Below are 14,939 nucleotides of genomic sequence, written 5' to 3'. Positions count from 1 at the left end.
AGGAAAGTAGCTCGCCATTTCGAGTTGAAACATTGAAAGCAAGCTGGTACCATGCATCAAACATGTTGTTTGCTTGGTTATGAGCTAGCTAGCTAGCTAATGTTAGCTAGCAGGGTTAAACATTTCTTCAGGTTCAACAATATCTATGCAAATCTTTCTCTGACATGACCAATAAGCGAGAGGCTGTGTATTTAGTTAGTTACATCACAGTATCACAGCCTAGTATCATAGCAGCGTAGCCTATAATGACATGTAGCTGTTTGATGGTTGACAGCCCAAGAAGAAACTAGTCAGATGTAATCCATATCCTGGCCATCTGCCCAAGATTGTTGAACAACTTTCTGGAAGCCTATTTTCTCTAGAAACGTTTTCTCTAGAAAAGCCCATTTTCTCACACGTCTTGTCTGGGGAAGAGGTTCCAGTGGGCGAGTTCCAGTGGTGGACAAATTAGGCTACCCAATTTTTATACATGAGTAAAAGTAAAGATACCTTGATAGAAAATGACTCAAGTAAAAATGAAAGTCACCCAGCAAAATACTACTTGAGTAAAAGTCTAAATGTAATTGGTTTTAAATATACTTAAGTATAAAAAGTAAATGTAATTGCTAAAATATAAAATGTATCAAAAGTAAAAGTAAAAGTAGAAATAATTTCACATTCTTTATATTTAGCAAACCAGAGGCACCATTTTCTTGTTTTTAAAATTTACGGATAGCCAGGCTCACACTCCAACACTCAGACATCATTTACAAATGAAGCATTTGTGTTTAGTGAGACCACCAGATCAGAGGCAGTAGGGATGACCAGGGATGTTCTCTTGATAAGTGCGTGAATTGGACCATTTTCCTGTCCTGATAAGCATTTGAAATGTAATAAGTAATTTTGGGTGTTAGGGAAAATATATGGAGTAAAAAGTACATTAATTTCTTTAGGAATGTAGTGCATTAAAAGTAAAAGTTGTCAAAAATATAAATAGTCAAGTACAAAAAACGACTTAAGTAGTACTTTAAAGTATTTTTACTTAAGTACTTTACACCACTGGTTTTGAGTGCCCCGGGTGGGCGGGGTTTGCTCATTTTCGACCATTCCATTGGTCCTCCTAAGGAGAGTTCTCTGTCCACCCAGGGCACCGGGCCATACAAAGCGAACTCGCCCAGTATTTTCAACAAAATTATGGTGGCACCATGTGTTAAAAGGCAAAAGGGGGCAAGAAATGTTGACAGAATTATAATCCAAACCAAACCCTCAAGTAAGTCATGACGCAGTCACTTACCAAACTCAAATTTGGACGAGACTGACTTCATGACCAAAATTATCCTATTTACACCTTGTAGTCAATTTTGACACTATAATTAATGTTTCTGAATCATATTCTCCCCTGGCGCTCGAGGGCGCCAAGCTCCTCAGCATTGCGCACTCCTGCCATCATCATTACACACACCTGCCGCGCATCAGCGATTATTGGACTCACCTGGACACAATCATCTTTGTCATTACGTTCCCTATATCTGTCTGGTTCCCCGCTCTGTTCCCTGCTTCTGCATTGATTGTCATACGTCCTTGTTTACCTGTGTGCTAATGCTGGTCCTGTTTTGTTCTATGTCTATTCCCGATTCAATGTTTGACTCCCCGTACCTGCTTCTCATCTCCGGCATCGACCCTTACAAGTGCTCTGAAGGTGGATGATAATATAACCACATCTGATTTCTAAGCATTACAATCTCCTGTAATCATATAGTCAGTTGCCATTGCTCAATTTAGACACATTGGGGCGGTTTCCTAGACACAGATTAAGCCTAGGCCTGGATTATGATGTTTTATGTTGGTAGTGTGGGGGAGGACTATTAGGGAAAACACTTAAAGTTTTGTTCTTCTGTTTCTCTTGTTTCTATATAGGGTCTGGGACTTGTTTTTACTGGGACCATGCCTGTTTTTAATCTCACCGTGGATGGAAACTCACAGGTGCACTCATTTAAAACAGTTCACGTTGACCTAATCGACAATCTTTCTTCAATGAATCACAATTTCTTGAGTGTTTTTTTTACTGGTTGTTTTCTCCACAGAATCAGCTCATTTTAGGTGTCATGGGGGTGGACGTGCATCTGGACGAAATCAAAAAGCTGACGCCCCGATACAACGTCAGTATACCGCATCACATCTTACTTCACGCACGCTTGCATGCACACAAGTAATAATTTATTCTCTGCTCCGTACCTTTGCAGCTTGGAGCCAATGGGTACATATACGCCATCGACCCAAATGGATACCTTCTCCTGCATCCAAACCTTCACCCAAAGGTTATGTATACTTTATTCCCCCACTGAAAGATCACTGTTCAGTTTATAGGGAGCATTGTAAATAGATTGTAGATTTCGATTTTATACAAAGTGAATGTGGTTGGATGTAGGTTGGATATAGAACCTAGTGTGTACTGCTTATTGCATGTCATTCCAATTAGCTGAGATAAGATTGCCACTGCATGTATTAAACTGAAAATAGAATGCAACTGAAATGTGTTCAACTGAATGTGTTACTGTAAAACATGGGGATGCTGTGATATCCCTAATGTGACTGGTGCTTTTTCGCAACAGCTGCTCGACCTACCAGAGCCTGTAACACTTGACTTCCTGGATGCTGAGGTGGAGGACAGTTCCAAACAGGAAGTGAGTATAATGACATGCACTGTGCCATAAACTATATACACTGAGTATACAAAACATTAAGAACACCTGGGCCCAGATTCACAAAACACTTCTTACACAAGAACTTAAAGAAGTTTCTTAAGAAAAAAAATAAGAAGTTCATAAGATAGTTTGTAAAATCAATTCCTCAACAACATTTTAAGATTCAATAATTTTCTTACGAACTTCTCAAATATCTTAAGAATCTTCTTAAAATGTGTGTTGCTAGGCAACCAATTTAGCTAGCGATCTAGCTACGAATGGCAATCATGTTAGCATATTTCCTACTGAGATTACTTTTCTAAAACATGTTCTTGGGTTAGACCATGGAGATGTGACAGCGTATTTAAATAAATAATACTAATAATTTCACCTTTATTTAACCAGGTAGGCTAGTTGAGAACAAGTTATCATTTACAATTGCGACCTGGCCAAGATAAAGCAAAGCAGTTCGACACATACAGCAACAGAGTTACACATGGAATAAACAAACATACAGTCAATAATACAGTAGAAAAAGTCTATATACAGTGTGTGCAAATGAGGTAGGACAAGGGAGGTAAGGCAATAAATAGGCCATGGTGGAGAAGTAATTACAATATAGCAATTAAACACTGAACACTGCGTAGGTAACATACTATCTCTACATTCCAGATCCGCAAACATATGATTGATGGCAGACCGGGTGACATGCAGATTAAGACGCTTGTAAAATCAATTGATGAGGCAAGTGTGTGTATGTGTGTGTGTATTTGTTAATTACTTCACACCTAGGCAATATATCAGGTATAATTCACTTCACACTTAATTCACAGTAATGACTTTGTCAACCCCAGTAACCCAACAGCCATGATCATGTATGGTTGATCAACACACTTACGTGTAAGCGTACACGCAAACCTATTTTAATATGTGGCTTTTCCCCCTTCATTGCAGCGATACATAGATGAGGGAGTTCGGAGTTACACCTGGACACCCATCAATGGTACAGACTACAGGTGAGGAGGCAGGAGATGGAGGTGTGGGTTGAAGGGTAGAGGATTAGTAATTGTAACCATAGCAATAGGATATGAACTTCTGAAGATGACAAGTTTGAGAGTGTAGGTGGACGGACTCTATACCTAGCTGCTTAATGGCGGTAGTGTCTTCTATTGAGCCTCAGACTTTGATTACTTTCCTTTGTTTTCTGTTGGGGATGCTGCCCCTTGTAGTCTGGGCCTGGTACTGCCGCCCTACGGTGAATACTACATCCAGGCAGACCTGAGTGATGTGATGCTGCAGCTCCAGTGTGAGTATCACTGCCCACCCAGAAAGCCGCTGTCTCCCTTTAGCTCAGGTCCAGGGCGTTATGTGCGGCTTGATGACACTGATCCCGATGACAGGGGCGGTTGATTACTTTTTCTGTCTGTTGCAGATCTGCAATCTTTGCTGCCCAGCTCCTTTGAATCAGGGGGACACGTGTTCCTGGCTCCCAGGTACAGAGATGTGTGTGTGTGTGTGTGTGTGAGAGAGAGACACAGAGTTTTGTGTGTGTAATCTCATCTCTGTCTAACCATTCTTATTTTAGGGAATACTGCAAGCGTCTGCACATCTCTGACAACAACACACAGTTCCTAGAGAACTTCCTATCTCTCATGGTGGAGATCACACCAGAATCTGAAGACTGTGAGTTTCTCTTCTTTATGTCAATGAGTTTGTAGAGTGGTTAGGGCCATGCCATTCACCATACTACACCAGCTTTGAACTGCTGAAGATGACATGGAAGTGTGCAAAAAGCACATTTTTTTCACCTATGATATTTTATAAATCCTGACGGGTTACATTAACTGTGTGTGTTCACAGGTGATCAAGGCCTCATTCACAATCTGATCTTGGATTCTGGAATCATCTGGCAGCTAGCATCTAGAGTGTGGAAGAACAAGGATATCCAAACGTGAGTGAATTCAACAAATAATTGCCCTATTTCATTGATATTAAAACCAATTAATTTGAATAATAACAATATGTGAAACGTCTGAGTGAATTCAATTACTTTTTGCTTCAGGTATGGTTTCCTGGCATTATTTGCAGCCACAGATGGAGGTGTAACCCGGGTCTTCCCCAACTCGTGAGTGTGTCTTTGAGTAGTTACAGATATCACTCTGGCTAATAAAATATACTGTGTTTGTTTGTTTGTTAATAATTGCATGCCTTTCCTGTCTGTGAGCATTATGGCAGTTGAATGTGAGTATGCTTAAATACTTACGCATTACTCAAGCAATACTGTTGAATACTCAAGCAATACTGCTTGAATGTGAGTTGTCCTGTGCTTCCCAGGGCTGCTGAGTCGTGGGATGAGGACCCTGAGCCCTTCAACTCTAACTACTACCGCCGCAGCCTTGACAACAAGGGCTATATGTTCAGAGCTCCACCCAGAGCCTGTGAGTAACACTCACTGATATACGCTACACTGATATACGCTACAAACAATGGCAGTAGAATGGCCCGTACTGAAGAGCTCAGTGACTTTCAACGTGGCACCGTCATAGGATGCCACATTTCCAACAAGTCAGTTCATAAAATGTCTGCCCTACTAGAGCTGCCTTGGTAAACTGTAAATGCTGTTATTGTGAAGATGAAATGTCTAGGAGCAACAACGGCTCAGTCGCGAGGTGGTAGGCCACACAAACTCACAGAACGGGACCACCGAGAGCTGAAGCGAGTAGCGTGTAAAAATCGTCTGTCCCCGGTTGCAACACTCATTACCGTGTTCCAAACTGCCTCTGGAAGCAACGTCAGCACAATAACTGTTCGTTGGGAGCTTCATGAAATTGATTTTCATGGCTGAGCAGCTGCACACAAGCTTAAGATCACCAAGCGCAATGCAATGCATTGGCTGGAATGGTGTAAAGCTCGCCGCCATTGGACTCTGGAGCAGTGGGAACGCGTTCTCTGGAGTGATGAATCACGCTTCATCTGGCAGTCCGACGGATGAATCTGGGTTTGGCAGATGCCAGGAGAATGCTACCTGCCCGAATGCATAGTGCCAACTGTAAAGTTTGGTGGAGGAGGATTAATGTCTGGGGCTGCTTTCATGGTTCGGGCTAGGCCCCTTAGTTCCATTGAAGGGAAATATTAACGCTACAGCATACAATGACATTCTAGACGATTCTTGCTTCCAACTTTGTGGCAACAGTTTGGGAGCAGGCTCTTTCATTTTTCAGCATGACAATGCCCCTGTGCACAAACCGAGGTCCATACTGAAATGGTTTGTCGACGTCGGTATAGAAGAACATAACTGGTCTGCACAGAGCCCTGACCTCAACCCCATCTAATACCTTTGGGATGAATTGGAAAGCCGACTGTGAGCCAGGCCAAATCGCCCAACATCAGTGCCCGACCTCACTAATGCTCCTGTGGCTGAATGGATGCAAATCCCTGCAGCAATGTTCCAACATCTAGTGGAAAGCCTTTCCAGGAAGGTGGAAGCTGTTATAGCAGCAAAGGAGGGACCAACTCCATATTAATGCCCATGATTTTGTAATGAGATGTTCGACGAGCAGGTGTCCACATACCTTTGACCATGTAGTATATATGACCTTGGAGATAAAAGTCAGGTTTTTAGATAGCAAGCATGTTGTAGGCATTTAAAGACATTTCACTCATATAACATGAAAACATTTTTTTACCTGTCAGGATATCACAGATCAAATCACTGCTTTCTGTTTGCATGAACTTTGACCCTGTTAACCTTTGTCATAGCCATGGATGATCCGGTGACCTCTGAGAACGGCACCATCGGAATCCTGGTCAGCACTGCCGTGGAAGTCAACCTGGGAGGCAAGAACCTGAAACCGGCAGGTAAAGCTGTTTTGGTTATGAATAAAGTAATTGGAGGAGGTGTTATCTGTTAATGCCAATGTTCCCTAGCGTGGCAAAATTCCAGGAACTTTCCCTAAATTCCCAGGAAATCTGGAATCCTCCAACTAGGATTTCTGGAAAACCTGGGAATTTAGGGGGAAGTAACTGGAATTTTGCAACTCTAATGGCCTCAAATCCTGGTTGCTTTGTCCTGCTCCATCTTCTTAAAGTAGAAGTTCACCCAAAATCCCACAACACCCAAGTGATTCCATAAATTTAAACTAGTTCAGTGGATGTTGCCCTCTCCCTCCCCTGTAGTGCTGTACTGCTGTACTGAAACAGCTGAAAAAATGTGTCATGTTACTCATTAAGTTGCTGGATGCAGGCCTCGCTCTGATCCGTTGCCAGTATGGGCGAATGTTTTGTTTTGTTGAAAGCGTATGGCCGAATTAGCTATTTTTGTCAAAAGTACTATCGGTTTTGAGTCAGGGAATGTGTACTTTTCCATCTAAAACATTTGCTATTATTTTATGTAATTATTTTATGAAGGCGACTGCCACAGCAGCGGAGATGAGTAACAACTGCGCATGTGCGCCCTCGTGGGGAAGGACCCTGCTACAAAGGAACGTCACGAAATGCCTTTATATGGAGCTTGACGTCACAGATTCATTTTTGGGGGGCAGGAGAAGGCGGTAGTGCGAAAGTTGATAGAGCATATCGCAGGTAAAAAAAATGGAAAAGAGATGGCAGCTAGAGCAAGCTGCTGTTCGGTCCAGCGTTGCCAACTTAGCGACTTTGTCGCTATATTTAGCGAGTATTCAGACCCATCTAGCAACACAAAAAAAAGCAACTAGAGACAAATCTAGCAACTTTTTCTGGTGTTATTGGAGACTAAGACTCAGACGTGAAAGCACGTATCGATCGTTCTTACTCTTCTCAACAAGCAGCTGGTTCTGCCGTGAGCCCCACCCCATCCCAAAGCACTCACAGGCGGCCCATTCCTCATGCGGGAGGCCGCCGCTGGCTGTTCCCGCCCTGGCTTACATTCAGGATGGGATGTAAATGTAAAATGTTCTTTGTCTAAAATAAATCACTGCATTTGACTCACACAGCCTCAGTCACTTACTCACCTTGTCCACTGTGTGTGTGCCTCTCTGTGACATAAGCTAAACATTTAGCTGGCTAGCTCATCATGTCTCAGTCTAAACTGTACACTCAAAAATACAGAGAGGAGTGGGAATTAAACCCTGAATTCAAAGGCTGGTTGAAGCCGTTTATTGAAGTTGATACACGGGCATACGGCCTCTATTGTAAGGCTGATTTCTACGCCAAACATAGTGCTGTAAAAACACATGACAACTCAAAAACATACTCAAAAGGCAAAGCCTTATAACAGTTCCACCAAAACAAGCTGCCATTTATGGTTAAAATATTTACTCTGCAAAAAAGGCTGAGACCACCATGGCATTAGCTATCGCTGAACACTGTTCCATGCTAGCATGTGATCACATTGGAGAAGCATGTAGAGCTGCTTTCTCAAACTCCACTGCTGCCACCCACTTCAAAATGCAGGACAAAGTGCACAGAAATGATTAATGGTGGCCTAGCACCATACTCTCTGAAAAAGTTGGTCGTAGATGTGGTTGACCAGCGTTTCAGCCTCCTCAATGAGTCCACGGATGTAAGTGTTTCTAAGTACCTGGGGGTTGTGATAAGGTACTTTAGTGACACCAAGCAGACAATTGTATCAACATTTCTGGGGCTTGTTGGAGGGAGGAGATGCCAAATCTATAGCCCGTGCTGTTGTGGCTTTCCTTGAGAAGTGTTGTCTTAAAAAAGAGAAACTCCTGGGGATAGGTAGGGACTGACAATGCCTCTGTTATGACGGGGATTAACAATGGGGTCCATAAAGTGCTGAAGGAGGAGTATGGCCTCAAATATCTGGTTCTTATTCGCTGTGTGTGCAACTCTCTGCAGCTTGTTCATTTGTAGTTCTCAACATATTTAGGGTGTTTTTTACTCACTTTTTTGTCTCTCCCACGACGTTATTCCTCTCTCCTACAGCGTCCATCACAATTACATGCACATGGCCAATTATGCAAATTAAGCGATGGCGTCATTTAGCGACTTTTAGGACAGCCCATAGCTACTTTCCTTACTGAGGAGTTAGCAACACTGGTTCGGTCCCTGGTGGCACTTTATATAGGAAATTGGGTGAAGACGGCACAAAATGTCACTGTTTTCCATTCAAATAGTAAATGTGTTAGGGTTGCGTAAATTCAAATCTGGTATCAGGATAAATATAACAATGAGTCACCGATTTTATACTATATTTTTTATTAGCTAAGTAATAAATGGCAAATGCAACTTTCGTATATACGGGCTCACTGTAATACCACGCAGGGCAGTACAGAGAACTGACAAGATGTATGTAAACAGTTGTTCTTATACTGTGATAGGCCAACAGACGGGTTGGAACTATGTCTATCACAGTAGAGGCTGGGCGTGGTTTAAATTTGCCCAGCCGATCGCAGGCGATCAGGCGGGCCCCCGCCTCTTGACGCTTCTTGGAGTCCTCCCTCCGTCGATGTATAGGTTCCTACTGTTCTGGTATCACCCCCTAGTTATAACAGTTGCTCAGTTCTTGCTATTGTGTTGTTCAGTATTTTTCCATCTCAGTTAAACCTCGTGATGACCACCCCTCCCTATCACAACTTTGTAAGATACAGCAAGTCACACCACGTGCTCAATATTGTTACATACAAACACAAGGACAAAGCATCTGCTGGGCTGTTATCTGCAGTTTTGCAACACCATGTTACTCAGTTCTTGTCACACACAAACAGGCAAGTAGCAAGCAGTTGTTTAATCTCATAATGATGCTCCAGTGCACAAATGCAGACACCTCACACAACCAACATCAGATAATATTTAATAATATATATGCTAATGGCTATAATGTAAAATACAGAATCCAACAATCCCCCTTTTTCACACCCCCAAGGGTGTGAACAAAAATTCAGCAATGAATCATATAACAGTTACAAAGTTTAAAATACCTTCATGTCCTCCATTCGATCCCACTATGTACTAGATTGGCTACCAGCCACCTAGGAACTTAAAACCCTCATGTCAAAAGAGAACAACAGCTCATTTAAAAACAGAATAAAAGAAAATGGTGTTAAATTTAAGTCCCCCTTTTGACACCTGCTAGGGTGTCACTCATTATCTTTTATTTCAGCGGTCCCAACATAGTAATATGTTAATAGCATTTCATGAAAATAATAAAACGTTTATTATTAATAAAACATTATTATTATCATTATTATTTTTTAAATTTTTTACAGAAAAACAAAAAATAAAAATCTACCAAGAAAAAAGAAAAATCAACAAGTGATGCTTTTGTCTCCCCCTTTTGACAAAAACAGGATAAGACTTTACTGTTTTATTGACATGTAAGATGTAGGATAAATCTTTGGTCACGGAAAACAGAGTAAAGCAGAGCAAAGCATTATTATAATATTATAAACCATCTGATCCTCTCAGCTACTCTTATCCTGGTGGGCACCATGCCACCCAGGGACTCCAAACCTTCACAACAGGGAGAGCAAACATACTGGAAAGAACTTATCATAAAACAAAAATGTAAAACAAGGAACTGTGGTGGTGTAATATTTATTCTACTACCTCACCCACAGCATACCATGGGTCATCCTCAGTCGGTCCCATCCTCCCCTGAAAGCATGATTCAGTATCAGCATCTCCAACTGGAGCATCAAGCAAAGGAATCATGCCTGAAGCCTTCAACACATCTGTAACAGACTTCTTAAAACATGGTATGATGCAAGCAGCACAACACATCAATAACAAAAATACAAGAATTAGGGTCAGAAATCCAGTAACCACCATACCAGTGTACTTACCAAACCAGGTTTCCAACCAAGAGAACAGTCCAGACTCCTCCACCCCTGCCATGGTCCTCATCTCAGCAGATAGTGCATTGTTCTTTTTGGTAATCAGGCCTACTACTGTTGTGTCGTCTGCAAACTTGATGATTTGAATCTGAGGCGTGCGTGGTCACGCAGTCAAGGGTGAACAGGGAGTACAGGAGGGGGCTGAGCATGCACCCTTGTGGGGCCCCTGTGTTGAGGATCAGCGAAGTGGAGGTATTGTTTCTACCTTCACCACCTGGAGGCGGCCTGTCAGGAAGTCCAGGACCCTGCTTAATGATGAGCTTGAAGGCTGCGCTTTAGCCAATGAACAGCATTCTTACGTAGGTGTTCCTCTTATCCAGATGGAATAGGGCAGTGTGCAGTGAGATAGCGATTGCATCGTCTGTGGATCTATTTGGGCAGTAAGCAAATTGAAGTGGGTCTAGAGTGTCAGGTAAGGTAGAGGTGATATGATCTTTAACTAGCCTCTCAAAGCACTTCATGATGAAAGAAGTGAGTGCCACGGGGCAATAGCCATTTAGTTCAGTTACCCTCGCAAGGGCCGGCAGCCTTGCGAGGGTTAACACGCTTAAATGTCTTGCTCACATCGGCCACGGAGAACAAGAGCCCACAGTCCTTCAGGAGCGAGCTGCGCTCAAAGCGGGCGAAGAAGAAACTACCTCCAGTAGTTTTCTTCACCACTCGCAAGTATTTTGTTGTCAGACATATTTGTAGGGTGTTGTTTACTCTGTATAACTAATGTGTAACGCTATCTTCACTTCTCAGACATTTATTTAGGGCATATCAGAACGTTTCGAAGCAGCAGGGATTCCCTGAGAATGCACATGCGCAGTTGTTACCCATCTCCACTGCTGTGGCAGTTGGCTACATAAAATAATGTTTTTAAATCATCACAAGTGTTTTGGGTGGAAAAGTACACATTTCCTGACTCAAAACCGATAGTACTTTTGACAAAAATAACTAATTTGGCTGTACGCTTTCAATAAAACAATGAATTTGTCCACACTTTGCGGATTTCTGAATCATGAATTCACTGGCAACGGGAGCAGAGCAAGGCCTCCTCCTTTAATAATGGTCTCTCTCTTACTCTTCTGTTATCTCCATCTTTCATGCTCTGGTCTCATGGTTTTGTTTGAACTCTCCTGATGACCAGTGGTGGGGGTGAAGCTAGACTTGGAAGCCTGGGTAGACAAGTTCAAGATCTTGGCCAGCAATGTGTCTGACAGTCGTCAGGGCTCGCAAAAGGTACAGTATGAAAGGCTGGGTAAAAAATGATCAGTCAACTCTATGTGACTGCTGTCAAGTGACTTGAACAGATCCAGTCTAACGTTATTATGTTATGGTGACTCTGACTTCCTTTGTACAGTGTGGGCCATCCAGAAGTTGTGAGATGGACTGCGAAGTCAACACTGATGTAAGAATTAATCTCCTTTCACATAGCCCTAGCCCAGGAAGAGTAGCTGCTGCTTTTGCAATAGCTAATGGGGTTCCTAATAAAAAATACCAAATACCAAAATTGTACAAACTGCTGTCACAGTACCCAACCAGACACAACCTACACACACATACAGTTTGACTAGTTCATGTCAACCAAGCGTCTGTGGAATTATGGCATGATTTGTTTGTGTGTGTGTCCAGTGCTGGTCTGTGTGACAGAGAGAATAAGAGAGAGTGTGAGAGTCTGTCTGTATGTGCCTGTCAGTAGTGATATAATAATCCAATACAATTCCCTGTCTCTAGGACTTACTCTGCTATCTGATTGACGATGGTGGCTTCCTGGTGATGTCCAACCAGAGGGATCACTGGAAAAAGGTATGGAGGGTAAACGTCAGTAGGTACCAACCATGTCAACTTACACAATCTCTAAATGGTCAAATAGCACAATAAAGTTGATTATCGAAGATATTGAGAGATTCTTTGGTAGCTAGCTGTATGTTACAATTATAACATTTAGTCTGTATTATTTGACTCCCATTAGTTTTAATAGGTGCAGACCAGTCACAAAGCCTTACCCTTGTTTTTTGCTATAGCTCAGTGTGCAAATAATACAGACGGATTGTTATCAAATATATTGAATGATAGATCTGTGTATTAAAGATATGGAGGTCTGACAAAGATCTTTTCTACCTGCCTGTCAGTTATCCCAGTATCTTTCTGTTCTAGGTGGGCCTTTTCTTTGGTGATGTGGACCCCTATCTTATGCACGCGCTGTATAACAACTCCATCTATGCCCGCCGGCAGTCTTTTCAGTACCAGTCAGCATGTGAGCCAGTCAGCAGCAGCCACACAGGGGCAGCACCCAGGGGCATCTTTGTGGTGAGAGTTCAAGGACCAGGGCAGTCTTACCTTACCTTACTTACCTTATTTAATCTCCAGGGTCCATATTTGTGAAGTGTTTCAGAATAGGAGTGCTGATCTAGGATCAGTTTTGCATTTTTCAGGGGGTTCTGATCCTAGATCTGCACTCTTACTCTGAGACGTTTTACGGGTGGATACAGGCCCAGAGAAAACAACTAACTATTCCACGTAGCCTATCAAAGATGCAGCCACCACAACATTGTTTATGCCCTCAAATCTACACAAGTCCCTTAGTGGGAAACTCTTAGAAAAAAGGGTTCCAAAAGGGGTCTTCGGCTGGCCCCATACAATAACTATTTTTGGTTCCAGGTAGAACCGTTTTGGGTTCCATGTAGATCCCTCTACAGAAAGGGTTCCACAGTGCCGTCGGAAAGTATTCAGACCCCTTGACTTTTTCCAGATTTTGTTAGGTTACAGCCTTATTCTAAATGTATTAAATAGTTTTTTAGAATTTTAGATTAAGGCTGTGGAAAAATTCAAGGGGTCTGAATACTTTCCGGAGGCTCTGTAAATGGAACCCAAAACGGTTGTACTTGGAACCAAAAAGGGTTCTTCAAAGGGTTCTCCTATGGGTACAGCCAAAGAACTCCTTTCGGTTCTAGATAGCACCTTTTTTTCTAAGAGTGTAGGGGGGCTAAAGGTTGTTTCTGGAAGGGGCTATCAACTTCAACCTCATAAGGCTCTGGTCAAAAGTAGTGCACTATAGGGAACAGCGTTTGGGACTTACTTATTCTAAATCTTTCAGTGAGTAATGGCTTCTCCTTGTGTTCTCTTTTCTTCTCCTGCCCTCCTGGTCCCCAATGTGTTGTGTCTAGCCCTCCATCGCAGACATGCTCAGTCTGGCCTGGTGGACATCGGCGGCAGCATGGTGAGACTATCTCTATTTTAGCACAGATCACATGACCTAAAGAACAAGTTGTATGAAACGTAACCCTTTAAAGGGATAATCTGGGATTAGTACATACATTTTTGGAATGATACAGCCATAGATTCTTGGAGAATATAACTTGGAAATAGATCAACTTTCTTACTCCATCACAACCCAAAATAAAACCTTGTTTAACAATATAATGAATAAACGAGTACTGTGTAACCAAAATAGGAATATCATTTTGATCTAATGCATGGTCAGTCCTTGCATCCATAGCTCCGTGTTTGAATTTGAGAGTAGTTAGATTTCTCCAGCTCCATCCCTCAGCTGTTTACCAAAACGTTGTTGTTGATTGCCCCCGCAGAAATCTCATTAGGCTAATAAAAAAATCCCCATAAGAATCTGTCAGTTTAAGCTAGAGATATGTTTTTGGCATTGGATGCGTCTCAGTCCACCGCATCTGCCTATTTCGCACTTCCGCATCTGCGGTGAAAGGTGACAGAGCTAGAGCGGTGTTTATCAGACCATGAGACACCACAAAAATTGGTCTTCTCACAGAATTGTCTGTAGTGTACAATTTATTATGACCCCTCTATGGAAAGATGAGACTCTCAAGAACACGATGGTGATGATGGTGTTCTCCTCTCATAAGCGTCTTGGGACTTGTCTAAAGTCAGTACAGCTGATCTGCTAACTTTTGGCTGTAGTGTCCAAACAGTTTGGGCTACACACTAATATGACGCCTGTTAGAGTTGCGTCAATTCGAATCTGGTATCAGGATAAGTATGACACTGAGTCACCGATTGTATACTATGTATTTTTTATTAGCTAAGCAATAAGTGGTAAATGCAATTTTCGTATATACGGGCTCTCTGTCCCACCTCGCAGGGCAAACAGAGAACTGACTTGTTCTTGACAAAGATATTATAAATATACCCTGACAGAAATAGTTCCTACTTCCGAGCCGGCCTGTCAGAGTAGAGACTGGGTGTGGTTTAGACTCGCCCAGCCTATCGTTGATTGTTGGCGCAAAGGCTGGTCCCAGCCCCCTAAGCGCTTCAGTTAATAGATGTAACTGTTGCTGTGAAGAATATCTATGCGCTCATGCTCGATACCGTTATCTCGCACCTGGCTCCTGTTATCTAACAAAATACTGTTTGTTCTCGCAACACTACGTTCTGAATGTGCCCCCTCAACTCATTGCACAGTTCCTGTCTTCATGTTATTCTGTATTTT

The 14,939-nt window shown here is 42.4% G+C and overlaps 1 protein-coding gene across 3 annotated transcripts in view; it reads left to right on the top strand.

Annotated features, from left to right (window-relative positions):
* Positions 1 to 14,939, top strand: part of LOC139370785 (voltage-dependent calcium channel subunit alpha-2/delta-2-like) — an 86,381-nt gene that overhangs the window by 63,661 nt on the left and 7,781 nt on the right. For all 3 annotated transcript variants that reach the window (XM_071110547.1, XM_071110546.1, XM_071110548.1), the window contains 18 exons: positions 1,897 to 1,962; positions 2,064 to 2,138; positions 2,223 to 2,297; positions 2,592 to 2,663; positions 3,336 to 3,407; positions 3,618 to 3,679; positions 3,893 to 3,969; positions 4,096 to 4,156; positions 4,249 to 4,346; positions 4,524 to 4,614; positions 4,726 to 4,788; positions 4,998 to 5,101; positions 6,423 to 6,521; positions 11,628 to 11,719; positions 11,841 to 11,888; positions 12,215 to 12,286; positions 12,638 to 12,790; positions 13,648 to 13,700. In XM_071110547.1, coding sequence (XP_070966648.1) covers positions 1,897 to 1,962; positions 2,064 to 2,138; positions 2,223 to 2,297; positions 2,592 to 2,663; positions 3,336 to 3,407; positions 3,618 to 3,679; positions 3,893 to 3,969; positions 4,096 to 4,156; positions 4,249 to 4,346; positions 4,524 to 4,614; positions 4,726 to 4,788; positions 4,998 to 5,101; positions 6,423 to 6,521; positions 11,628 to 11,719; positions 11,841 to 11,888; positions 12,215 to 12,286; positions 12,638 to 12,790; positions 13,648 to 13,700 — 1,433 coding nt within the window. The remainder of the gene's footprint in view (positions 1 to 1,896; positions 1,963 to 2,063; positions 2,139 to 2,222; positions 2,298 to 2,591; positions 2,664 to 3,335; positions 3,408 to 3,617; positions 3,680 to 3,892; positions 3,970 to 4,095; positions 4,157 to 4,248; positions 4,347 to 4,523; positions 4,615 to 4,725; positions 4,789 to 4,997; positions 5,102 to 6,422; positions 6,522 to 11,627; positions 11,720 to 11,840; positions 11,889 to 12,214; positions 12,287 to 12,637; positions 12,791 to 13,647; positions 13,701 to 14,939) is intronic.

This window comes from Oncorhynchus clarkii, chromosome 17 (assembly GCF_045791955.1).
Source record: "Oncorhynchus clarkii lewisi isolate Uvic-CL-2024 chromosome 17, UVic_Ocla_1.0, whole genome shotgun sequence".
Lineage (NCBI taxonomy): Eukaryota > Metazoa > Chordata > Actinopteri > Salmoniformes > Salmonidae > Oncorhynchus > Oncorhynchus clarkii.
Note: the sequence above shows the minus strand (reverse complement) of the source record. Positions and strands in the feature narration are given on the sequence as shown.